Source organism: Molothrus ater, chromosome 2 (assembly GCF_012460135.2).
Source record: "Molothrus ater isolate BHLD 08-10-18 breed brown headed cowbird chromosome 2, BPBGC_Mater_1.1, whole genome shotgun sequence".
NCBI classification, from domain to species: Eukaryota; Metazoa; Chordata; class Aves; order Passeriformes; family Icteridae; genus Molothrus; species Molothrus ater.
In genome coordinates this window covers 41,459,045-41,486,688 of record NC_050479.2, presented here as the reverse complement: position 1 = coordinate 41,486,688, position 27,644 = coordinate 41,459,045, and the positions used below count along the sequence as shown (strand labels likewise).

General features: G+C 42.2%; 1 protein-coding gene across 1 annotated transcript in view; it reads left to right on the top strand.

Moving 5' to 3' along the window:
* Positions 1 to 3,118: 3,118 nt before the first annotated feature.
* The window catches only part of CLDN10 (claudin 10), a 58,032-nt gene continuing 33,506 nt past the window's right edge, over positions 3,119 to 27,644 (top strand). Inside the window, exon 1 of the mRNA XM_036379286.1 lies at positions 3,119 to 3,332. Coding sequence (XP_036235179.1) covers positions 3,119 to 3,332 — 214 coding nt within the window. The remainder of the gene's footprint in view (positions 3,333 to 27,644) is intronic.

Below are 27,644 nucleotides of genomic sequence, written 5' to 3'. Positions count from 1 at the left end.
GGAACTCATCCAATTAAAAGTTTACAACAATTGACATAGGCTGAAGTAGAATTCACAGGCTGAAAACTACAGCTTACCTGTGTAAACATTCTTGTCCTGGTGCAGAGGCGTCAACTGCATTTAAGAACTGGCACTGGACACTTAAAAAGATAATATCAGTAGTAAAAGAAATATTGCATGTTACTGGCACAGTGTCCAGTTTAACAGAGACAGCAATATGTCACATAATCAGTCACTGTTTCTGTGGAGTTTGGGGAAAATGGTTCAACAAAGGTCTGTAGCAAAATGTTTTCCCTTTTCCAACTTCATATTTAAACAGTCCTTAAACTCCTGGCTGTTTTCCAACTTTTTGTCTGTTCAGTAACAGAGAAAAAAGTTTTGATATAATGGAAAACAACACTAACAGGTTAACTTTCAACTTCGCCTTGAACTTCTTAAATGACTGATTAACTTACTTCTTACAGTTTATAGAAGAAATGAGGGTTGTAAACAGGACTGCTTACTTCTTTCTTATCACTTAAGTATCTGTTTAATTTATTCATCACTCACACACTAACTCTCTAGAAACAATGCAGGGTGAAGTGCTTGTGACCATGAATTCCACAGTCATGCACTAGAAAACAAGGAAGATAAAGGCCAAGAAACCACTAAGTCCTTCTCAAGCCATGAAAGTGTAGTCTACAGTTCAAGTCGTGTCTACAGGCACTTTCCACTAAAGTAAGCAGCCTTTAGTGTCCCACCAGCATAACAGTAATGAGTTTGTACTGGATGGGATGTTGGTAGAAAATGATCTAAGAGTGAGAAGGGGAAGAGACTTAAGAGTATGTATTACAGTTTATCTAGAAATAGAAATGCGAAAACCCTTTCCATGATAATAGCATGATAATGGGTTTAAAAGAGCAAGATCTTACTGAGAAGGTACCTCTGCCTTAGATCCACTAAGAAACAGACCCTGTCCTGCTGAGCCTGGGTAGCTCCTCACAGGTTGTATTGATAAGGCACACTGCTATGAATAGCAAAAAAGAGGAGTAGGGAGGAATGAGAGATACAGCCGTCCTTGCTTTTCCAGTCCAAATGATCAGCTTCTGAGTTTGGGGGGCTTTTCAGTTGTTCTGTTTGGTTGGCTAGATTTTTTTGGTTTTGGAGGTTTTTCTGTCAGTGACAACACTCAGGGAAAGTCCAAAACTAGGCTTGAATTTAGCATCAGACATGTAAAACATGTCTTTGAGCTACTGTGAGTGCTCAGCCAGCATTAGTGTCTCTCAGAGGGTTTAAAAAAGAAAAAAGATACCCAATGAAATGTCTTCTCAGTATTCTGTGTGAATTTACATAGTCTTTGACAAACAAAAAAGCAAGCCCAAAACCAACTTTTTGTATGGTAGATATAGAACAAAAACTAAACTCAGCTCTTAGGACTCTGCTTCAAAGCTGGACCCATTTCTGTATTCTCCTCTATGCCCTTTCAAATTTAGTGAAAAAATATATGAAAGATTACATGAAGTTTGACACCTAACATATGAAAAATATTACTATATTATTTAACAGCAACGCAAAATTGCTTCCTTCCTGTGTTATATTGTCCTCAACATTAAAACAACCTGCTATATTATAATGATGCTCAGTAGCAAACCCACTTTTCATGTCTTTCAAGTTGTCTATGTTTGCAAAAAGTTTCTATTCACTCTAGATGTGTGGGATGTGAGCCTACTAATTAGTCTGAAAAGAAATTCCTTCTTGTGGTGTAATTTTCTGGTCTGTACAATCCACCTTTTGGGTCTTCCTTCTTAGTGCTGAGCCAAAGGCTAGTTAAAGTGGGAGTACCAGATGATGGTTCAACAGGACAGTCCCAGTGAAATTCCTCTTGCTCTTTGCATGGAATGTTAGTGATGTTTTAGCACTCTTGTTAAACCATTCTATGAGCCGTGAAAGGCCTACAGAAAAATTCCAATGCCAATGTTCAGTGTGGGATTTTGTCACAGCAGTTGACAGAGAGAAATAACACTAGAAGTATCCAAAAGGAAAAATATAGACCTCTGTTACTGTCAAAAGTGAGGGTTTACACCCAATATCCAGGGTAATTCCATGTCACCAAATGGCAAACACTAGCACCAAAGAGAAAAGGAGTTTACTCCTTCTTTAGGGAGGAGAACAAAAGTACTAGGAAAAGTATAAATATAGCTGGAAGTAGGAATTTCAAAAGAGTAAAGGCTGCACATGTCTACAAAATTGTGTGTATCCCACGTCAGTTATGATTGAATACTCAGGAATTGAGTTAGAATAGCTGTTGCTGTGTGGTATTGTCAGTGCCTGCTGCTTTAAAGATGACATTTTGTTAAGTCCGTTGCATACTTTGAGGTTTCTTCATGGCATGAGGTTGCAGGAGTGCAGTCAGTGGTGGGACAGATGTTCCTGCACGATGTATTTCATGCAGATGTAAGAAGCAGTACCTTTTCTACAACAACCAAGTGAAAAGTCTCAGTGGGGCTGCACGAGGCTCATTCTGCTGACTGCTGCAGCTGCATCACTGCTCAGGGAACACTCGCTGTTTCTCTTGTTGTTCTCGATCTGCTATTCTACAAATATACCCACAGACACTACCTCCTCCAGTTTTAGAGCTGCTTGCGTGGTGGCTGGTTATGCCTGAATTAATTTCACAGCCTTTCAATGAGTTATTTTTCAAGTGTTGTGTGATCCTCCTAAAATGTTGTGGTAATCCGTTAAATAGCGCTGTACAGTTTGGACTCTGAACCTCTTTTGCTAGATGGAATGGTTGTAAGTTTCCAATTAACTAAAAATTAAGCATTAACTGGAATACTTTATTGGAAAAAAAATGAAAACAATTAATTTTTACAATTAGAAATTAGTAAGTAAGTACTAGTAATTATTTCCTATAAAGTTGTACCTTGACTTTCTTTCTAAATATTCATAATGCCTAGGGCCTTTCTTAAATCACTCAACCATGAAAATTTCTTTCAGCCACATTAACTTTCTGTAGCAAGTGGTACTGAACTTGTTCAAGTATAATTTGCTTATGTTATGCTTTTTTGCTTACACACGTGACTGAAGTGCTTTTCTCTCCACACAGTGGCATTAGTAAGTCCCTGGTTTACAGAGAAACATGCTGGCAATACAGATCATAGCTTTCATATTTTGTTTCTGTGGACTGGGAGCTGCTATTGCTGCTACTGCATCAAATGAGTGGAAGGTCACTAGTCGAGCATCATCTGTTATCACTGCAACCTGGGTCTTCCAGGGTCTTTGGATGAACTGTGCCGGCAACGCACTGGGGGCTTTTCACTGCAGACCTCACCTTACCATCTTCAAAGTAGAAGGTAAGGAAGCATAATTTAACTGGAACTTATGGAAAGCCATGTGTATTGCAAGATGTGAGCCTGAGGAGTAAGAGATTATTTTGGCTTGTGCAAGAGATTTTGTTTAAAGCATTGTGATGAATATAAGTAAACGGTTTTGCAGGCAGAATATCAGAAACAACTTTGCTGGAATGACATGTATTCCAAGAAAGAGAGAAAGCTCTACTCTGTGGTTGGTAATATGTGCTAAGTATACTGGACATAGTGCCAATAATAAACTGTCAGTATCAAACCACTGTGAGCAGAGAAATGACAAAATTGTCTTACAGCTCTAATTTCCATGGCAAAATGAGCATTGTGCTTGCTGGATGGTGAGAGGGGGAACGGTAGCAAGGTCTGTGACAGTTATCAGTGCTCTTTTTAGTATCTGAAAAAATCAGAAAGCAAATAACCACATCCATGAATATATGCATCCTGTGCAAATACTCATATACCAGGAATTAAGTACTAATGTATATACTTGCTTGTATAACGGGCTAACATTTTAACTTTAAAGATAAAAGGTGTGCTGTTTCAGAATGTCCATTTTAATGGAAAGTTCTAGATTTGTAGGCCATCTATCAGAGCATAGAAGCGAATGGAGGCTTCTTGCCCTGTGTCAGAAACAGCTTTTCTCAGAGATAGGAGCTAGCTGTAAGTGTACCATACAATGTGTTTTGTGTTTCTCTCAGTGTGTAAAGCAGTAAATGAAGAGGTTTGGTTTTGTTTACTGTTAAGCCTTGTGATAGTAGGCCAAATAGTGTTTTCAGTGAAACTGTGTGTAAGCACTCATGAGGGCCTTGGCAGAAGGACTGCTCTCCCTGGGGTGGACAGCACACAAGCAAGATGGAGTCAGACTAGAGTAGGAGAAAAGGCATTAAGACAGCAGTATTTTAGGGAGCCAGAAAATAAACCCAGGCTAGACAGAACCAGTCTGCCAAACCTTTTATGAGACCAGAAAGAAGTACAGTTCTGTTAAGATAATAACAGCCAGTGGCTGAGTGACATAGAAAATGTAACATTGCGTGGTTGTTACCATAGGGTATATTACTTAGATAGGGTCGTAGACTCACACATATATGGAAGCTTGGAAGCTTGGGGATGTTCCAGATCCTTGCCTTTTTTTGCCTTTCATGCCCCTGACACATCAGACTACATGCTGTGACATACAGATCAACTCTTACACATACAGATGATTTTGAGATAAAACTTGACATAATTTCTCTACATATTTTGTGATGCCATTTCAAATCATCACACATCACCCGTGATAAATGTGAATTGATAAGAAGTGTTTTATTTCTTTTAAAGAATGTTGTTCATCAAAAATTACTTAAAAGGCACAGAAACTCATATATATTTTTGAAAAGTGAATATTATATTTTGTAAATAACCATTTATGCATTATTTCTGCCAAGATTTAAAGGAAGAACATCAGCTCTTCTTCTTGGGCATTGTTTAAAGCAATGTAAAGGAACTAGAAAGTACCATTATTGCTATTGTTAGTAGCACAAAATCTGCTTTCAGAATAATCTGATGTAATCTATTTGCCACTTTGTATTGTTACTATTATCTTCATCGCTGGCATATTGAAATTTGAACAAACAGAAAATGCATGTTATGCATGCATTGTTTAAATATATACTTAAGCATCTGAGTAAGATTTTGCATGTTTGTTTTTTAGAGGAATATAGAGTAGAAATTCATTAATTAAAGTAGCACACTCTTGTTCAAGAGAGTAACAAGCTGATGTAATGACATTTAGGAAGTCTAATTTTAACTTGCCAATGCATGCACCAGCAAAAGATAATGTTACATGTAGCACAAGCACTACTGGGAAAGAGTGAGGATTCAGTTTGGAAAACCTGCTAAACATAAACTCCTGATAATCCAAGGAAAACAAGAGTTCAACAGGGAAAGGGCTTTGCCCTGTCACTCTGTCATGGATTGTAAAACGATAAAATTCTCAGATTAAAGAAGTAATGAACTCTCTGTTCTCAGAGCTTCAAGATATTGTTATAATTTGCATACTGAGGCCACAGAGGGCTAGCAATATACCTTTTCTTCTGCACGTTCATCTTTTTATGGAACTGATTTGGAAATTTTCCTATAGCCAAAGACAAATTGCACAAGTTCCTCATTCCATTCCTATCTTTCCATTTTCAGGTTACCCTACAGAAAGTATTAGCAGTAACAGCAACAGTAGCAGCAACAGTATTATGTTAATGTAGTAAATCACTCCTACTCCAAAGCAGATTCATTTGATCGTTAAATGTTTAATTGCAATTTTTGTGAGGATTTTGCAGGGGAGGCTTCTAAAGGGGGTCTAGGAAGTTTTAAGGGGCTTTTTTCCCCTTATTTTTCACAGCAAAAAAGGAAACAAACATATTCCAGAGGCCTTGCTCTGAGCAGAATTACCCAGCAGTCATAGGCAGTATGCCGATATTTGCCAGAACCGACTTTCAGCTTGAGGACTAGTTGTGCTGACAGGAGCATAGGAAAGGCAGTGAGAGCTCAGCTTCTGCAACCCAGCCCAGGTACAGATGTTGAGGGGCTCATGTTTCTGGAAGTCTGGGTTAGCAGGGCCACACTGCTAGCAGTACCCAAAGCTAGCTGGGCTGTTGCCAAATGTACGTGTGCATTCACATGTCCAGCCACGGTGTGCTCTGCTGCGGTGACTGAAACATTCAGATGAAAGATCTTAGAGGGAGATCCTGAATAGTAATAGCATTGTAGCTACAGTCATTTAAGGCAATATTTGTGGAAAGAAGCAATATCTTTTATTAAATCAACTGCTTTGGGAGAAGTATGCAACAAAGTCATTCATCAGATCTGACACAAATACAACAAGCTTCAAGCTAAATATTATCTGGGAACATTGTCTCTTCAGTTAACTTGGTTATGATTATCAGAGCATCAGATACACCCATTGAAATTGTACTACTAAAATCAAGAGACCATTACTCACAAGCATAAACTCACACAGCCAATAAAGGCCAGAAATTAAAACTAGCAGTGAGACAACATTTTTTCAAAAAGAGTAACCTTTGATTAACCACTCAGTCCTTATCAGAAAGAAAGATATATAAAGAGCCTTCAAAGTACGAGCTGGAGAATCGAAACACTGGAGTCATGAATTCCAGAAAGGTACTGACTTTTTATGGCAGAGTTTGCACCCAGCCTGCCTCCTGCTAACTCCCCAGTGCTCCACAGGTAACAGTCAACCTCTTTTGTCATTCTTCTCATGTATATAATTCAGAATTCTTACAATAACAGAATTACTGAGATTTTACAAGAACCATCTTTTAGCTATCAAGCATGACTTAGACACTTTATTTAGGTAATTTGACCTCGGTGATGTTACACAGAGCTGTTTCATTCACATAAAGTAAAGACTTATAACTAGCCAACTGAGCTGTGTCTACGTCCATTTTCTATGACACTTCCTCAGTCTGTCATGACAGCTTCTAGGCTTCTTCAAACAATTAGTTTGGCATTTTGTGTGCCTTGGTTATGGCACTGCTCCATGACTCCTGTATGTTCTGGTTTTCCATACCATGAGTTCAGGGAGGTGTACAAGAAACTAGGGGAAATCTGCTTCCTTGAACCTTTGCTTTTTTGAGCCTCAGATCTCCTGCTGGCATCTTGTCAGTGCCTGTTTTGGCAGAGCCTGATGTGGCAAATAGTGCTATCCTGATTGTAGCCAATATGGCGCAGGCAATGCCCAGCTGTTCTGGGTCACATCAGGGCTGCCTTGTCATGATACTGCCACTGCAATGCAGATAAGCAGCAGAAGGAAGTTGATAAAAGAAAACTGCTATTGCAGCACCTCTACCCAGAGCAGCCTTGCATAGTCAAGCACCATTTGGGTTCATCAGGGTGTGGGGGGCAATTCTAGCTGGGCTTCAGGGTGACACTAGCAATTTTGCCAGAGAATTCAGCCTCTAGAGCAGGAAAGACTGACATGAGAGTGTCCCTTACTTGACAGAAACTTACTGCCAGGGAAAGCACACTATGCATTTGTTGGTGCGAATCAACAAGCAGCCAGATATACACATGGCAGCCAAGGCCAGGCTTCTCCTCAGCCTCAGAGGAGGGCACTTAGTGCTAAAGCCCCCAGGAGCCAACACCACGGCTTTACACCCATCCTGAGTGGGTTTGCAGGGGGTCAGGCTGCATGAGTGTTGAGGATGGAGACTGCGCTCCTGCTCCCTGCTGCTTGGCAGATCCCCGTGCCCTCCCGTGCCCTGCCCAGCCCCGTCCTGTCCCGCTTTGCCCTGCCAGCCTGCCCAGCCTTGCCCCGTCCTGCCTTGCCCTGCCGTGTCCTGCCCTGCCCTGCCCAGCCTTGCCCCGTCCTGCCCTGCCCCGCCGCGCCCGCTGCCGTCCCGCGGGGCCGGGGGGAGGCGGGCGCGCTCCTCTCTCCATGGTGCTGCAGGAGCGGCCCCGGGGAAGCGCCGGCCGTGCCCGGGGGTGGTGCCGCCCGCCCGGCTCCCTGGAAAGGCGGCGAGCCTCGCCCGCCTGCCCGCGGGGGAGTAGCCGCAGGAGAGGAGAGGTTGAACTGTGCCCAGAGCCCGGGCAAGCAGCAGCTGTGTGCGCTTTTGGGGCATCGCAAGGGAAGGGGCCGGGCTGTCAGCCCGGGGTGATCGGCTTCAGCTGTCATCAGGAAGGGAGAAATCATCGGCACGGCTTTCTTCTGGCCGATGGTCAGCCACAGGGGACTCTGCCGGAGGATCCTCCTGGTGGTCAAAGGGATAGAGTCACCAGGGTCGTGATTAACCCCAGCTGGTAAGCATGCGGCTGGTCACTCACTCTCCAAACACCCTCGGTGGGATGGGGAGGAGAATCAGGAAAAGGTAATACCCATAGGCCGAGGTAGGAACAATTTAATAATTGAAATAAACCAAAACATAACAATAACAATAGCAGTAACAATAATAACAATAGGAAAAAGAGAGAGAAGAGTAAAACCCAAGACAAAGAAGTGATGGACAGTATAAATGCTCATTACCCACTGACCAATGCCCAGCTCATCTCCAAGCAGCAATCAGTCCCACACAGACGATGTCCCTCCCAGTTTATATGCTGAGCATGTCTGTGGTATGGAATGTCCCTTTGGCTATTTTGGTTCATCTCTGTTTTCTCCCGGCTTCTTGTGCACTTCCTCACTGGCAAAGCACGGAAATAGAAAAGTCTTTGATAAACACTACTTAGCCACAAACTAGATCAGAAGGTTATCAACATTATTTTCATTCTGAATACAGAACGCAGCACAGGACCAGCTATTAGGGGGAAAAAAGTAACTCTACCACAGCTAGAAACAGAACACAGGATCCAATTAAGGTTGGAGGATAACTGTGCCAAAGAACTTTCCTGTAGCAAGCAAATCCTTCTAGGAAAAGTGCAAACTGAAGGGAGGTATGATTGATCCATGTTTGTTAGGCTAAGCCACCTCTCTGTTGAGCTTTTCTGTTCAATGAATACAGCATCCATTTGGTAACTTAGAAAACCCAAGTCAAAACAACATTGGCATAGTTGTGTCAATATGGAAGGAAATATACAGTAGGATCAAAGCTCAAATTTGGGAAAGATGGCCATGAAACACAGACAGAATTTCTCTCAGACTTTTATTAACGGCTTAATTCCCGTGGCTTAATTTCTGAAAGTACTGTCAATTTTTTTGCAGGCAGAAGGATCACAATTTGGACTGACTGAAATGCTGATTTCAGCATGGGGTCTTTTGTATATGCATAGGAATAGGATGTCAAATCTTGATAATAAAAGGTTTCTTCTTCAAACTCTCACAGTTTGCATCTCCATTGTGGCAAGGTTATTTCCAAGCTCATGGCCTCTTTTCTGACATTAGATGACTGAGTCTGCTCTCCACTCAAACAATATAGCCCGAAACACATTTGGTTTCTAGAGAAGTCTGGTAATGCACTAGAGGTCATGAAACATCATTACTCTATAGGGCTCTATACTTTTGGAATCTCTTATATTGCTTATCATTGCCCCCACACCAAAAATTAATGAATAAAATAAATTAAACAGTTCAGCCTAGGTAGCAGTTAGTCAGAGCCATGCCATGCCTTATTGTTAGGATGGTTTCAAGTTAGAAAATGAATTTATTCATATGCAGCAGAGCCATTCATGAAGTAGCCTCTGGCAGAACAGATATGAACTGAAGGAGGTGGCTAACTCCCATGTATCCACGACATTTTTCCCACAGGGAGCTCCAGCAGCAGTTTTGCAGTAGATACAGAGCAAAATCCAGGGTTTTCGGTAAGATGGTAAGTTCCATAGGAAACCCCCCAGAGGCAGAATCACCCTGTGAAACCCGATTTGTGGATCTCAGAGATGACATATAGGTTAAAGATTTTGAAGTGGTTTTCAAGGATTCCTGCTGCTGAATATTGTCTTCTGTTTGAGCTCTTTGATTCCACGGTTTTAATCTACATGCTCTGAAAATCCAAGAATCTAAACCGCAATGAATCACTATTTACTGCTGTTTGCTATGCAGGCTGTCTGGCTCTGGCCAATTACTTGAACCAGAGTAGTCCAGAGTTGTGGGCAGACTGGAAAGAGATGTGCCTACTGGGGAATCTGCAGCCAGGAAGATATAGAAAGGGAGTCCAAGAACTGCAGGACTAGACTGCATGGAGCCAGATGGAAAACACTGAGGATGGAGCCTTCAGAGACTGCTGCCAGTTTTGGAGAAGGTGGTGGCAGGTTACAAAAGACAGATTCTGACACTGCTTTAAAATCTTCAGGGTTACAGGAAAATAAAAGATCTTGCAGACCGGTCCTCCTTTTTAGCTCATTTACACCTGGCAATTTGACAGCACCTCTGCAATTGTCTTTTTTGTGCTCTGAGCCTTCCTTCTGTCTTCTCACTGGACAAGGACAGAGGTTACAGTGCTGAGATTTTTTTCACTTTTGTCTAAATCTGCTATCTAGACAAGAGTAATGTTGCTTTTTCTTCTCTTCACTCAATTTTACAGATTTTTGCCACTCAGAGTAGTCCTCATTTGAAGAAAATCATTCAGGAAACATGAAAAGTAGAAAGTTCTGCTATTTGTTAGTGTGGTGCAGCTGGTGCAAGGACAGGAATGCAAAGCTTGTTATTGGGACATTAATAACAAAGCTCTTTCATCTTCTAATACTCACATCAGGATAGATTGTTATCTCCACTTTGCTTTTAGCTTTCTTTGATTATTGCTACATAGCAGCAGAGAGCGTACTGCAAAATGAATAGGACTCAGCAGTAATTGGTATGCAGCCAATGCCTTAAAATATCTCTGTTCAAACAGGTTTTGTACCTTGGTCTGCCTTGTGAGCACTGAGGTGGGTGAGGGGAGCTTCCCTCTGGCATATGTTGAGGAGCTGAAGGCCAATGTACCTCTTCTTATCTTTTTAGCAGTCATGCTACAACCAGAGCTTCATTCAAAGTTCAGAGATACAATCAATTTCATTTTCACAAGTCCCTGCAGCAGGAGGGAAAAGGAGACCTGGCAAAACCAGCTGTGATAGGCAGAGGGTAGGAGAAGGAGACTGAAGTGCTGAATTTGTAAATCATTAAAGCTGATGATTTTGAAATTCTCACTGGTGAGATTTAAGCTCTTGAATATTTATTTTTCCATCATGGAGTAGTGCAAGGCAGAGGAGAGAAGCTAAGCAAATACCTTGAGAATGAGTATGGGGAAATGTAGAGGAAAAATATATGTACATAAAAATCTCTCCTATGGTTATTACATGGGGTTGGCTAGGCAAGTAAGAGTCACATTGGCATTGGTAGAGAAAATAAATCCCTCCACAGTCAGTAGGGATATTAAATCCCCTAATGCATGTGTTACCCTATCTCTCATAGTACTTACACGCAGTTTTGCAATGCAAAGCAAAATACCAGGTGGGCACAGCCATTTTATTACAGATCTGCACATGGGATTCCTCCCCATATCCCACATGCACCAAGTCCTACAGTGTCCAGTTACCCTTAAGAGCTTTCCCTGGAGTGGGTGCCATGGGACACTGCTGGTTTAGAGGCTGGTCAATGTATTCCCTTCGGTTTTTCATTGACTCAAATTAAATCAAATGCTTGGAACTGAGGTATTGTCAGAGGCAACTCAGGGCTTCAGAACCCCACCTTTTCAGAGTACTTGACTCAGTCCCTGTGCCAGTACTTGAGGGACCTCTGGCTGTGCCCAGTGGATTCCTATAACCCACCTGTCCTGGTTCAGGGCAAATTTGGGAGAGAACCCCCAAAGGGACTCCTCTAGAAAAGCAGATTCAATTGGCCACTCGCCCCAACCGGTTCGGGAGAAAATACTTCCTTACAGAAAAGTGGAAAAAAACTGTTTATTGAACAATAAAACCTAAACAATATTAAACAATAAAACCCCTTGCTGCTCCAAAAGAGATGATAAACAATAAAACCCCTTGCTGCTCCAAAAGAGATGATAAACTGAGAAAGTCCCCTCCCCAGGTTGCAGCTGAGCTCACTCAGTCTCTGATCAGTCCCTCCGGTGCTGGAAATGTCGTGGCCAGGCCCGGCCCAGTGGGCCACAGGTGGAGCTGCGTGTGCTCCCCTGGGTGTTCAGTCCAGAGCAGGTTTAAACAGGTCCAAAGAAAAGACAAAAACCACAGTCCAGGGAACTTCTTTGCCTCAGCTAGCTAAACTAACTAAAACAAAAGGAGAGCTCTGTCCCGCTGTCTGTCCATCCGCAGACAACACAGTCCAGGAGCAGGAATGTGGAGGAGTGAGTGCAGTGTCTGAAAACAAACTGCGCGCTTCTTCTCTCCCCCTTCCCTCTCTGGAACAAGTCTTAAAGGTGCAAAACTTATTATTCAGCATAAACAGAACAAGACGACTGGGGATAAAAGCATCATATAGTCAACCTAGGACATTCCACCCTTTATCCCCATATTGTCAGCTTACTACTGCAACTAATTTATATTCTAACTCTACAAACACATACATTATACATCCAATATACAGCTATACACAGACAGTGGTAATAACATTCAGCAAACAGTGATATTTACACATAGGTCTCACCCAACAGTCAGATGTCCCTGAGGTACACATCGTGTTCTTCCATCTTCTTGTATTATCCACTATGTGCAGCCTGGTCCCTGAACAAAAACAACCCCACAAATGGGTTTGTTTGTACTCAAGGCAGAATTGATCCAAACTGTCTTCCCTAACAAACACCTGACACATACCACTGGGACTTTGTCTCCATCTACTCTATGCAAAGGCTCAGATTGGGCAGGGCCCACTCAGTTAGTAGGGCCTTGGGTGTTAACTAACCAGGTGGCTTTTGCCAGATGCTGCTCCCAATTTTTGAAAGATCTCCCATCTAATGCTTTCAAGGTGGTTTTTAACAGTCCATTGTACCTCTCCACTTTGCCTGCAGCTGGTGCATGGTAGGGGATATGGTACACCCACTCAATGCCAAGTTCCCTAGTTCCCTAGTTCCCAAGTTTCCAAGTTCCCTAGTCCAGGTGTTGATAAGGCTGTTCTTGAAATGAGTCCCATTGTCTGGCTCAATCCTCTCAGGGGTACCATGCTTCCAAAGGACCTGCTTTTCCAGCCCCAGGAGGTGTTCTGGGCTGTAGCACGAGGCACAGGGTAGGTTTCCAACCATCCAGACGCGGCTTCTACCATGGGCAGCACGTAGTGCTTGCCCTGGCATGTCTGGGGCAGTGGGATGTAGTCAATCTGCCAGGCCTCCCCATACTTGTACTTGGACCATCACCCACTGTACCACAGGGGCTTCACTCGCTTGGCCTGTTTGATGGCAGCACACGTCTCACAGTCATGGATAACCTGTGAAATACTGTCCATGGTTAAATCCACCCCTCAATCTCATGCCCCCTTATAGGTGGTATCTCTGCCCTGGTGACCTGAGGCATCATGGGCCCATTGAGCTAGGAATAACTCTCCCTTGTGTTGCCAATCTAAGTCTATCTTTGACACCTCTATCTTTGCTGCCTGGTCTACCTGCTCATTGTTTTGGTGCTCCTCATTGGCTCTACTCTTGGGGACATGGGCATCCACATGACAGACTTTCATCAGTAGCCTCCCTACCCTGGTAGCGATGTCTTTCCACTGAGTTTGCTGCATATAGAGATCGTCTTCACACAGGTATTTTTGGGCTACACTTCCCAGGACCCGTGCTCAGCGGCTGTGAGGGTTAGCCCCCCTCATCATTCCTTGGTTGATGACAGGATCATGTGAAAGGAATCCCAACTGCCTCGCTTCACTGCCATCCAAAACTGTAGCCTCGCCAGCAGCATCCCAAAGATGGACTAACCAACTAATTATGGATTCATCAGGTCTTTGAGTGTAATCCTTCCTTAGGCCACAAAGGTCCTTCAGGGAAAAGGACTCAATAGTGGCTTCTGATGCTGTCAGTTGAGTTAACTTTGACTTTTGTATCAGTAATTGGTGCCGAGGGTCCTTCCCCTGGATCATCATTGTTGGTCACTGGCCGATTGGTTTTGCTCATGTGCTTCTTTCCTTCAGCAACTGCCAGTGGCTTAGGCTCACTATCTGGTTTAGGTCCAGCCTGAGTAGCTGGGGTGTTGGCTGCAGCCTGAGTGACTGGGGTAGCTGCTGATTTATCTCCCTGCCCCCCTGCCTCTGTCTGCTGCGTGACAGTATCTAGCAGTGTGCGGTAAGCGTAGGCCAGGCCCAGCTTATTGCAATGAGCCTTTTCTCTTTAGAGTCATCATGGCACTTCTCTTTCAGGTATTTCCCCACCTCAGCTGGGTGCTGAATTTGTTCACGTGGAAAACCCCAGTCTACAGGGTCAGAAAATTCCTTCAGGGTTTGACCTATATTTTCCCATTCTCCACACCACTCAGGATTTTCCACGCCTGGGTCTTCTTCTGGGTCAGGGGTCTCATCAGCTCCTCTGGACATCTCAGCCCTCATTCTAGAGAAGCTGCAGACCATATAGAGGAAGTTTACCAGATTAAATACCAGAAAGATGGTCTCTTTAACATTCAGAGGAAACTTAACATTCTCAAAAAGTGACTTAACAGATTCAAAGGAGAAGAAGGAAAGGAAAGGCTGGAAAGCCTCATTCCCTTCTCCTCCTCTAACAAACTGGGTGCAATTACTAATAAATTCCCAAAACATACTACTGGAACTGGGATGCAGGGTAGGATGAAGAGACCGTAAACCATACATATCGTAAATAGACTCTAATATCTTTGTAAATGCCTTATAAATCTTTATCACCAAGCTCAGCACAATAGCTATTCCAATCTGTGTCCCTCTACTGTAAAAACTGCGTGTTAGAGACAATAATCCTAGTGACCAGAAAGGTATTGAAACCTCAAAAAAGTCTAGAGACCAGAACCGTATGAAGGCCTCCACCACAAGAGACATTATGAATTCAAGCAACACGGCTACTGACTGCGTTAACCCACTACAGAGCAAGCACAACCAACATGCAATCAATAAAGGTTTTTTCCACTTTCTCTAGCCACACGCTGGCCACCACTAAACGTATTTGTTCTGGTTCAGGGTAAATTTGGGAGAGAACCCTCAAAGGGAGTTCCTCTAGAAAAGCAGATTCAATTGGCCCCTCCCCCCAACCAGTCCAGGAGAAAATACCTCCTTGGAGAAAAGTGGAAAAAAACTGTTTATTAAACAGTAAAACCTAAACAATATTAAACAATAAAACCCCTTGCTGCTCCAAAAGAGATGATAAACTCAGAAAGTCCTTTTCATGGGTTGCAGCTGAGCTCACTCAGTCTCTGATCAGTCCCTCCAGTGCTGGAAATGTCGTGGCCAGGCCCGGCCCGGTGGGCCCCAGGTGGAGCTGCGTGTGCTCCCCTGGGTGTTCAGTCCAGAGCAGGTTTAAACAGGTCCAAAGAAAAGGAAAAAATAACCCCACAGTCCAGGGAACTTCTTTGCTTCAGCTAGCTAAAACTAACTAAAACAAAAGGAGAGCTCTGTCCCGCTGTCTGTCCATCCACAGACAACACAGTCCAGGAGCAGGAATGTGGAGGAGTGAGTGCAGTGTCTGAAACAAAGTGTGCACTTCTCTTCTCCCCCCTTCCCTCTCTGGAACAAGTCTTAAAGGTGCAAAACTTATTATTCAGCATAAACAGAACAAGACGACCGGGGTTAAAAGTATCATATAGTCAACCTAGGACACCACCCAGTCTTCTCTCCACAGATAACATTGAAGCCTGGGTCTCCTGTATGACTTTCCTCTTCAGAGATGCATTTCCTAAAACAGGAGAGAGCGCATCACCTCAGGCTTCTGTGCTTTAATGTAGGACATTCTTAAGTGCCAAAGAACTTCTCAGTTGCTGAATGGAAAACATTTATATTTTCAATTTGGCAAAGCACATGATGAAATTCAGGTACATGCAAGGTCCCCGGAGAACATTTCATCCATATCTCCCCTTAAATAGCTTGTGCTGGTCACCCAGACATTTGCCACTTACTTTTCTAAAAAATTACCTGAAACAGTTAAAAAAGCAGAGGTCCCAAACCAAACCTTCTGAAGACTATGCCCAAGTCCCCTGACACATTTATTTGAGCATTCAAGTTATGTATCTTTTTTATTGTTAACTTTTCTAAAGAAAATGTGTGTTAATCTAGAGGCAATTGACCAAGTTCTAGTAAAACACCTCCTGAGGATTAATCTGTGTAAAGGCAGAATTTTTAAACTGCACATCCTGAGCTATGTTGTACTATTGAACAGGTTTCCATAATCAAGGCTTCCATGTAGATTTTAAAACTGTACACCACCAACTGGATGTGTCATTAATATTATTTTATAAGATTATTTTAGGTTAGACTCCAAATTTTTTACTTCTAGCCCCCACCAGAAGTTAATCATACAGACTTTACTGGTGTTTGAAAGAGTACAGTTGCATGACCTGACAGTCAAAATGAGTAGCAAAACTAAATACTTGAAGCTTCTCATTCGTGTGCTTTCAGAATAATATATACTGGTTTTCTACCAGGTCCACTCTAACAGTTTTTATAGATGCTATTACTATTGTGTCCAGCTAAGATGTGAGGCTACTCTTCTGCAGATACCAGTCAGAAACAAAGATGTGTCTAGGGCTCATATTCAGGGCAACGCTCACTGAATCATATTTCCAAAGGAAACCAGAGCTCTGAAGCTCTAAATTTCCTCTGTAGATGGAAATCTGCCAAAATCTTATGTTTTTTTGGAGACTGCCTTTTCCTTCTTCACAAATGAATTTCTAAACAATAACACAGAATGTCACATAAAAGCCTTTCTATTGATATTTCATCCTGTAAGCAGCAAAAGCAGAAACCAAACTGCAGCCAGTAAGAAACAGTGAAAGTGACTTCTTGTCCATACTTCTGTGTGGTATTTATTGGGCCACCAGGAGAACAGGGCTCTTGGGATATATAAACAACTTCTCCACTGCAAGCTCACCACGTGCCCAAGCTGCTGCCCCAGGCTGGCATCTCATCCCAGCAAACATCACACCACATACTGGGCCCTGAGTCAGCCACCTTTTGGTAATAACAGAAATAGTTATCTCACAAAGTGGGGGAAAGAGGTAATTTAATTAACGAACTAACTAGCTAATCATTAATGGCATCTGGCTTTTCCATATCGTATTTTTAATGGAAATGTTCCACCTAATAAAGCAGATGATAAACTATATTCCAGCAAAATTAATGCAATGGACAACTTTAATTTACAGCACCTTTCAACATCCTCAAGCCAACATAATTTTGTTTTACTCTGTGGCTATTACAAAACCTCCAATATTGTGCTTAGTTAATATTGCCCCTAGAAACTCAGTTCTACTGCAGAAATGCAGCATTTTCAGCTGTCAGCACCTCTTGTGCCTCAAGGCTCCAATTCCCTCCAGGGCCAGGACATCCTGCACTGCCATAGCCATACCTTGGCCTGGGTTTCACAGAGGGTGCAGCACTCCCAGCCCAGGGCTTAGCTAATCCTTCAGAGCAGTAAAGCTCCCCTGCCCTGGCTGCTGGTGGTGGCCCCTCTTGAGGAGCTATGCTTGGGAGACCAGGGAGGGAGGCAGGAGGAGAGGTGGCAGCTGAAGCCAGCAGTGTGTGTCTGCAGGCAAACTGCTCCCCAAACTTGTGTCTGAGGCGTGCAGAGGTCTGCAGTGTGGGGAGTCCTTCCCCTCTCTGCCCTCGGCACGCACGGAGCAGAATTCTCTGTGTGCTAACAGAAACAAGCCAACATTTCCAGGCAAGGTACTTCACTCAAGTCTGTGTGCCAAGTGGCTTCACTACCTTCTATGGTTAAGGTTAAGAGAAATGTTGTTGTTCAAAGGAGAAAACAAGTGGAGGTGTTTTCCCCCCTCACCCTTCCTGTCTACGAGTTCAGGCATCTCTGGTCTGCAGTTCCTTTATAAACAAATGAAGGAGCTTTTGTGGAGCCTGTTGATAAGAGGTACTCTGCACCACTCCACATCCCACCAACATTTATTATTATTTTTATGTATGCAATAATATGCAAATGTTAGAGTGCTTCCTAAGGTCACTCACTACTTGTGCTGCAGTGAGGTGATTGCTGTGGTTACTGCAGAGCCTGAGGGCAAGCCCAAGGCAGCCTAGGACACCTCGGGTTGTCAGGGCCAGCTGATAAGATTTTCACCTATCAGCAAGGTCTGTGTGCGCAAGACTCAGACACAACCAGGTGAAAGGAGAGTCTGGGAGATAGGAATGGCTTTCTCCTGGGAACAGTTTGCAAGGAGATAAAACACCTGCAGACAGGGAAAGTGAGTCTGGTGTAGAACAGCTGGGTCATGGGGCAGGAAGAGAACTCCTGAAAAAATACAGCCATCCAAAACACATCAGATCACTAGGAAAGCAGAAAGTGAGCTTGCAACGTGTCAGGCTCTGTCTTGACCTAATAGTGACAATTTGGCCACCACTCTTAGTACAAGGGGGACTGGACCCAAGTTCTCAATTTCAGCAAAATCTACCCACTCAACTGGGAGAAATTAAATTATTTCCAAAAATTTCTAGCATTTTAAGCAACACAGTGAGTGAAAGCTCTTATCTAAGGACTCTGAGTGCTTTCAGTTGACTGTTCTTTACAGTTCTGAACCTTGGATAATATCATGAATCTGTATCTAGCAACAGAAATCCATATTATATCCCCTTGCTCATACACACTCACAGCATATGGTTATAGTCCTTAATACTGAAGGGAAAGCACTGCTGAACAAGAGACAGGAACTAGGAAGCAAAGAAATGTATTTGAGATCTGCAAGACTCCTGAGAAGATTTTTAAAAGAAGAAGGAATGATGAGGAAAAGTCTGCTCCCAGCCAAGATTTATTTCTATTATGCATGAGTCATTCAAAGTGGATTTAAAGCCAGAGATTTTTTTCAGTGGCTTGCTCACTTTTCTCACTAAGTGAAAGAAATAACATTACTTCAGGGTCTGAAATTCACTGGGTTATATCTGCTTTCACTCAATTCTACCAACAGCAATATTTCTGAAATGGATTTATTTCTTTTTGTTTTCCTTTTCTCTCAACATCCCTGCAGCCTTACTGTCTCCTTCATGCTGCTAGCAGAGACAGGACCATAAATTAGGTCAGTGCTACGTCTGACCTGGTAGTTGCTTAGGTAATCTTAAATTTTTATAATCTATCCTCTCCTTTGCCTCAAATCATCTACCTTCTCCTTTCTAAATAACTTACTGGAAACTCAGCAGAACAAGAATTCCCTCAAGCTTCTGGTCAGCTGTGGGGGCTGAGTAGGTGGACAAGCAGGAATCAATCCAATATCCAGGATCCTCTCAGTTGAAATCAGTTAATGCATATAGATTGCACTGTTTTGCAAAAGAAAAAACAAACAACGAGCCTTTTTAAAATTCGTTTCCCTGTAAGATGTGAGATAGCTTCTGTTTGGCCCAAACAAAGCCTCTGCTGCTGTTGTGTGTCCACTTTGGGTACTACACTTGAAGCAGGATGTGGAAGACTTGAAAAGGGCACAGAGATAAAAGCAACTAGAATCCCTCAAGCTTATGAAACATGCTCTGTGGGGAAATACTGGGGGAGTTGAGACTGTTTAGTCTGAAATAGACTAGCTGTAGGCACAGAGATAGTCTTTAGGTACGTAATAAGTGGCTGAAAACAGGAAAAGTATAATCAGTTCCCCATGTCCAGTAGTAATACCACAGGAAATGGTGAGAGTGGATTACTACAAAGAATTAAAAATTAGCAGTTTTATCATTCCAGCCTAAAAGCAACTGCCCATTTTTATGGACAGCCTGCCTCTAACCCTTAGCTTACTTTTGTTACTCTGAAGTTGTTTCACTCTGTGGTTATCTCCTATATCTCTGATATCTAAGATACCTCAGATACCTGAATCAGCTCAGCCTCATATACCCCATGTTCAGTTCCAGCTGCCAGAAGTGAAATGTGCCTCTTGATGTCCTCACTTCTTCTCTCTGTGGGACTCCCCCTTGCAGCCTGTTAAGGTGGAAAGCCATAATTCAGAAAATATAATTTTTACAGCAGCTAGTGTCCACTTGCCAGTAGCCTTTGGCCTACAAAGATATTTCTGTGAACTTTTGATCTGCAAAGGCAAGATGGTATTAAATCCTCTTGCACTTTTTTAGAAGTATTTCCTATCTTTTTTCTGAATTTTGAGAGGGTGTTTTGCTCTGTGATTACAGAGCACTGAGCTCTGTGCAACACATTTGATGCCATGATTTGGCCTAGATGTTGCTGAGAGATAAACAGCCCTAAACAAAGGCAGCAAACTCACATTCATCCTATTCACTCCATGCTATTTTATTGCCAAACATTATTCTATTCTCCTAGCATAGAGTCCATTATTCTAGTCTCCTAGCATATTCTCCTAGAAAGAGTCCAAAACAGAAGGGGGGCCCAGGGGGCAGGGAAAGACAATATAGGCCAAACTCCTTGAAGTACTCAAGCTATATATTATCCTTCTTCTATCACATATAAGAATCTTGGATGGTGTGGGTCCTACAGTTCTCCTTTTATCCTGGTTGGGAGAAGTTATCCTGGTTCATCAGTCACCTGAAGCTGGATTATAGATAAGGTGCTAAAATTACAGCACTGGATCTTAAGCAGAGGTTTCGGATTTATCCCAGACCACTTGAGACATCATTGCTGTAAAATGTTGTGAGTTAGCTAATCACTCTGTGATCACTTTATAGGCAACAGGAAAAGGGAACCTTCTGGGACAGCTTCTGTCTTATCCCTGGGACATGCCTACAGCAGGTCAGAGGAGCAGTCTAGATGTGCCAATTGACAATAGAGCAGATGGATGATTAGTGAAGGTATGGGCATACTAGGCAGGATTCAACTGAATCCTGTCCTGACTCAGAAGATACCTACAGGTGGATCCCCACACCTCAGAACAGTTGTATGTAATTAATTCCTAGAACTTTCAATCCAAACATGAGAGCACATGGAAAGCAGTTTCCTTCTGTCCTTCTGCAGTTCATTTTCCCATATTTCACATATCTCCTCTCTCCTAGTCTTTGCCTGAAGGGAGCAACACTTTCACCAAAAGCTGCTGCAGGGGCAAAGCACTGCAACCGTTAAATTGTCACCTCAGATCAAGGAGCCCCTTTTCAGCCCACATCATTCAATCTTCACTGAATAGACGTTTATCTCACCAGGACTCAGACTGAAGTCCCTGATGTGAAAAGCCTTGTCACTCCCTCTTTCCACACAGCCCAGGTGCCCTACTGAAATCCATGTTCTTCTTTAGCTATGATGTGGTGATGAGTGTGAGTATGGAAACCAAGTCTCTGATAGGCACTTGCTGAGAGCCATGCAAGAGGTAGTGCCAGCTGTTTCAAAAACAGCCTGCCATGTACTCCTTTGAGCAAGCTTTTACACAAAACATACTCCTTGTGCTCATGTGTGCACACAAATTCAAGTTGTCCCTTGCTTCCCTTGTTAAAGATGGAAGAAATTAATAGATATAGTTCACTTCTTGAAAGGTCATTCATGAATCCCAGACTGGTGGAGAAGTAATTACAGTAGGCAAAAAGGATAATCAAGAGGAAGGGCTGCCTAAGCTCAGTTTTGAAGGCTATGTCATTACCAGGCAGCTCTTAGGAATCAATGGACATTTTCATAAAGTTCTTAATAGTTAGAGTGAACTGAAACTCTCGAAACCCTTTCCAAAGGAGCCCTTTGTTGAGATGTTGGCAGTATATGGCTGGCTGGAGTCAAATAAATTAGTCATCAGATAAATCAGTCATGCCAGCTATGAGAGTGACACCAAAATAAACAGAATGTTTTAGTCAAATCCACAAAACAAAAGGAACAGCAAATCTTATTTGAAATTCCCCCATGTAATTGATGCATAATTAAGCTTCTAAACATGAATGCAAGTGTGCTGATCCAGAGTGTGTGACGATGAAGATTGTATCTTTGAAAGTAAATGGGGATCTCCGGATGCAATTAAAAGTAATTTTTGAGTTGCTAGTTCCAAGTTCCTACTGGCAAAATCCAAGAAATGCAAAGCCTGAGTAATTCCTAAATTACTGCAGTTTCAATGCCAGGGAAACTCCACAGATTTTGATGGAATTACATCAGACTCAGACTTCATGAGGCCAACAGAACTTCCTTCTTTTAGAAACCGATTGTCAAATACTTTAAAGAGAAAATGTCAGAAAAAGTTTATGGAAATTACATTCTACTGGTACAAGAACAAAACTTGGGGGATGTGCAACATATGGGATAAGGTAACACGAGTGCTTTATCCCAAACATGTTGCCTTAAGTAATCTACCTTACTAGTCTAAAATACACAAACAGTCTGAATTCTTTTAAATTTTTCTTGTCCTAAAATACAGACAAAATAATAACAGTGATGTTCTTATTGGTCCACTTATCCTTGTGATTAGCTCATATATTAATCATTTTTGTAATATGAAATATTTTTTAAAAGCTACTTCTTTTATCTTACACCACTCCTCTGAATGCCTGTTAGTCTGGCAAAGGACAAAGTCCTGGAAGGGAAGAAGCAGGGCATCTGAAAAACAAGCAGTGCAACTGGGCAGCAGCTTGTGGGAGAGAAGAAGCACTGCTTTTAATTGGATTGAGGAAGTTAAAAATGTTGTGAGAAAGCTTTTCTTATCTACTTAGTGTTTGTTTCCCAATAGCTGCTATTTCAGCCTAAAATCCTACACTTTGGGTGTTTAATGTCAGATAAGTAAGCAGATTAAGTGGCCTTGTTGCATAGAGGATTCAATTCTCATGGGCTTCAGATATCTGCACTGAGATCTGGCAATGTGACCAATTGTAGTTTTTAAGTTTGGCTTCTTTTTTACAGTAGTTTATATACTATTGAATATCATATCTAGGTTTTAATTCCAGCAATAAAGTTACATTCTTTCTCTTGAAGGATAAAACTGTATTTGCATTGGAAAATCTGTGCCACTTTCATTTTTACTATAAACGACAAAGATTTTAGAACTGACAAGGACTGGAAGGAAAGTATAGCTCTCTAGGGTGCTTAGGACATTTGTGAATCAGATTCTGCTTCCTGGGATATTTTCACTGCTCAGCTGTCATCTATATTCACATATTTGGGGCATTACATCTCTCTTATGCAGTGCTCCACAAAGGAACCAGCCACAGGCATTGTGCTCTATTTGCACTTATCAGGAACCAGTGAAACCTGAACAAAAGCTGATTGCCTGTCATTGGCTTCTAGTCTGTAATTGCCACTGTGCAAATACAAAGCACAAAGCAGCTCTGTCCCAGAGTATTTATAATCTAGGGACCAAACTTCAAAAGAAGTGGGTATGTTTATGGCAAAATGGAGGAGGAGGTAGAAGAAGACAACCAAGCTTGTTTGATCACCTTGCTTCACAAGAAAAAAAAAAAACCAGAAGAAAAGAATTCTTTTGGATTGGTGGGGTTCGCAGCCTCTTGACAAGTCTGTTCCTCCAGGGCACTGGGAGTTACTCCACCAGTCACGCTGCATTTCTTGGCTTGGAATAATTTCTGTCAAAATCAAGAAGGTACAGCACCCTTCCTCTCCATTTGAAATGCTTTATAACTTATAGCTCTTTGTCATCTTGAAGAAAAGGATGAAAAATGCCCAGTCAGACTGCACTCAGAGATGAGGCAGAAGCCAGAACCCTTTGCCACAGCTGGACCACAGAATAGGAAACCACATCTGACAGCAGCAGCTGGGGGCTTGGTGAACCCACTTCTCTCTAGTGCCCATGGGACTTGTGGACCTACTGGAATGAGTCCAGAGCAGGGCCACTAAGTTGATCAGAAGGCTGAAACACTTCTCCTATGAAGATTGGATGAAACAGTTGGGGTTGTTCAGCCTGGAGAAGGGAAGGCTCCAGGGAGGCCTTACAGGATCTTTCCAGTACCTAAAGGAGGCTTACAGGAAAGCTGGAGAGGGACTTTTCACAAGAGCATGCAGTGATAGTAAGAGGAGGAATGGCTTTAAGCTGATTTAGGGCAGATTTAGACAGATCTAAAGAAAAAATTCTTTACTGGGAGTTTCTTGAGGAGAGGACATTAGGCAACAGAGATTTTCTAGAAGAAAGATGTCTTTAAACTTTATTCTATTCAAACAACAAATTCAAGGTTGAAAAGAATTTGTGTAGGGAACATTTTGTAACTGTATAAAAACTGTCTTGATCATATAGATTCTCAGTAACCATCACAAAGGCAAAAAGTGTCAGTGGAGGAGATATTCCTCATGCTGTCCATTCCAAAATACTTCAGGAGGTTGTCAGTTGATACAACTGAGGAAGTAATAAAGATAGTTGTCCTCATCAATAATGTGCTCTTAATTTCATATTTCAAGACCTCTATACCATAAACCAATATGGATTTTCCCTTTTGGTACTGTTCATGCATCTCACACTGCTCTTTTCTCTCTTGGAATGAGATGAGTTGGCCACTTATCCAAGCTTCTGTGACATACCTAGGAAGAAACAGATTATTTCTTTGAGTTTGAATGTTGCCTTTCCACTAATAATTAATTTATAGAGTCATAGAATTATTTGGGTTGGAAAAGTACTCCATGATCATCAAGTCCAATCTTCAGCTTTTATCGTCATCCATTACATGTATATGACAGTAGGTCTTATATAGCCAGTTACAGCAGAAACTAGGGGAAGAACTTTCTGTAAATATATCAAGGAATTGGCCTGCTGCAGGATTAATAAGTTTGATGTGGTCCTCTAGGGTAAACATTCCTGAAAATTTGATTTGGGGACCCACAAATTACTGTCCACATAGAAAATAAAACTTTTCTCACCTACAAGGAAAAAGGAGAGGGAAGTGTCACTTTACTCAGGCACAGGTGTTTCTTCTTTCTCCTGTTCTCCTTGCTGTTTATTTATGCTGGCATGATCAATTGGACTTTATTTGGAAAGAGGAGAGGTTTTCAGTGGATAATCCTTTTTGTCCTTGAAAAGCCTAAGAAGCTTGCTGTTTATCTGGGGGTGGGGGGGCTCTATGGACTTATTCCTATTTCTAGAGATTCAAAAGTTCACTGGTAAATGTGACAGTGGTCACCGGGGTCTTTGGATGAGGGAAGAGATGAGGATTTGACTCCATATTTCAGAAGGCTTGATTTATTATTTTATGATATATATATTACATTATAACTATAGTAAAAAGAATAGAAGGAAAAGTTTCATCGCAGAAGGCTAGCTAAGCTAAGAATAGAAAGGAAAAGAATTATAACAAAGGCAGCTGTCTTGGACAGAGAGAGAGACAGAGCTCTGCTGTGACTGGTCACTAAATCCAAACATCCACACGAGACCAATCACAGATCCACCTGTTGCATTCCACAGCAGCAGATAACCATTGTTTACATTTTGTTCCTGGAGCCTCTCAGCTTCTCAGGAAGAAAAAATCCTAAGAAAGGACTTTCATAAAAAGATGTCTGCGACAGGTAAAAGCCTAAAATCATATTTTTAGGATATTCTGTCGAATTATGACTAAGACATGTAAGAGTATATAGACCTGGTAAGGTTTCCACAATGTGTAAAACATTATGAAAGTTTTTTTACATGTTTCATTTGAAACTCTCTCTTGCACAACCCTTGGATACTAAGAATGTATGTGATTAAAGTTTAAACTTACACCCAGAACTCATTAATCTGCTTAGAGCTTCCCTCAGCAGTATCAGTGAAAAGGTATGCACCAATCCTGATACAATTAACCTGTCTATGTAAGTTTGGAGTATAACATCTCATTTAAAAGGGGGATGCACCTCCTTTTATATGCCTGGGAACTCCAGAGGAGCCTTCCTTGGAGCACTGTGACCCATCATGTCTGGGGCAGCACCTGCTCTCAGAAGGGGCTTGCAGGGGCTGACAGGGAGCTAGGTGCCACTCTAAAAATCATCTCACAAATAATGTGACAGAATTGGGAATAGTTTAATTTACATGCACATTGTTTCAATAGCATGTGCTGTAGCTCTGCCAGCAGTAACAGGGTTCCCATTTGCTTGCTGTGCTAAGGAAGGATGAAAAGCAGCAGGCTCAGCACAGATGCCTGCAGACCCCTCTGAGGGCATCATGGCCAGGAAGGTACTGGTGATTCAGTGAGTATTTGGCATCCTGCCTTAGAATGTTTTCAGCAAACCTCATATTGTTTTTATTGAGTGTGAAAACTCAAGTTATACAACACTAAAGTACACCTTCCTGCCTAACTGTCCTTCTAACAGCTTAGGAAAGAAATTAGATTGATTTGATGTAGCTAATCTGTACTGTTACATGTCTCCTCATTGTTTTAAAGGTACTAAAAAGTAGTTAATTTCACTACCTGTTAAAAGAAAGTCCAATAATTGATGCTTGCTGGTTTGGGGGCATTTTTAAAAGTTTGGCCTTGTTTATCTTTCTCTAGGCTTCTGCCATTTCAAAATCCTCCACAAATCTATGGAGGCTCCACCTGTGGCACAAAACAGAGCAGGGCAGGCTGGTGATCAGTATTGCTCAGAGCAGACTCATTGCACACTCCAGAGCAGATATTTGCTGTGGAGAGCAAACTGAGGTCTCAAACTGAGCCATGAAGTTTTACAGGGGCAACCAAGGTCAAATGCCTGAGCTTTTTGCTAGGACCTTCTGTATAAAGAAGTATGCACGTACTGAAAATTGCATTAACTTCTTTCAGGCTGCTTCAGACTCATTATCTCATTCCAGGCTATATATAGCACATCTGCCTTGTCCTCATAAAACAACAGCCAGAAGTGCAGCACACAGGCCAGCTGCCTTGGCAAGTTGCCCACTGAGTAATTCCTGCCCCATCAGCAGGTCCCCAAGATATAAAGAGAACATGGCAAGGGCAGAGAACTTTACCCATTGAGAATTTGCTGTCATTTCTGATCTGCAAAGATCTTTAAAATACTTTCTGCCTTTAAAACACGTTTTTGTGTAAAAAAAAAAAATAATGCTTCAAACAGGTGGAATTCCAAGGTCACACGTACCACAGCCCTTCAAATGTATGCAGTGTTTAGAAATCACCCTCTGAGATTTTGGCTCTGTGCCCATATGTAGGTATTTCTCAGACAACATTTTTGTCTGATCCCTCACAAGAAAGCAGACAGAAGTCAGGATGCATCAGGTCACATATTTACTTCAACTCATAGCTTATAAGATCAGACAGGAAGGTATCTCTTTCCAGACTTGCTGACTACCCCTTGCATAGTGTCCCAGATGCTTCTGTGGTTCTCCATGCCCATCTCCTACTTTCAAGGTAGCTTTTGAAGGCTAAAGGAGGAATTCCCAGGAAACAAAGAAGCAAGGTCTCCTGACATGAGCAGATTAAGACAAAGTAGCCCTGGTGTCCTTCACTATATGAGAGGTTTCAGACTGGAATAATGTGAGGGGTGTTCAAATCTCACCCAGTACTACACAGAGACATAGAGAATGAGCCAAGTGTCTCAGCTTCAGGTTTTGCTTAACAAGATCTGGCAGCCTGTTTTTGCAAAAAGTTTGCGCTTGATCTCTCCATGGATTCTTTGGATCTGCTTCCCTCTAAAGGCCATTCAGTGAATTATTGCATTGTCCTGAATGTCAATCAAGTCTTAACGTGAAATCAATTCTCAGATGTATTCCTTATCTGGAGAGGTGTTTGAGCTCGATGAAGGAGAGAAATAAATGCTTTCAGGGTTCTTTCTTGTTGTAAGACATCTTAGAAGAAATAATGTAGCAGTAAAGGCAGAGATTTATATCAGCAAGCAGAGGTTTTCATGATAAAATTCTATCTGAAAATGAGTGTCAAGCATGCATGCTTTTGTAGTTCCTTATTGCATAGAAAAGTGAGCC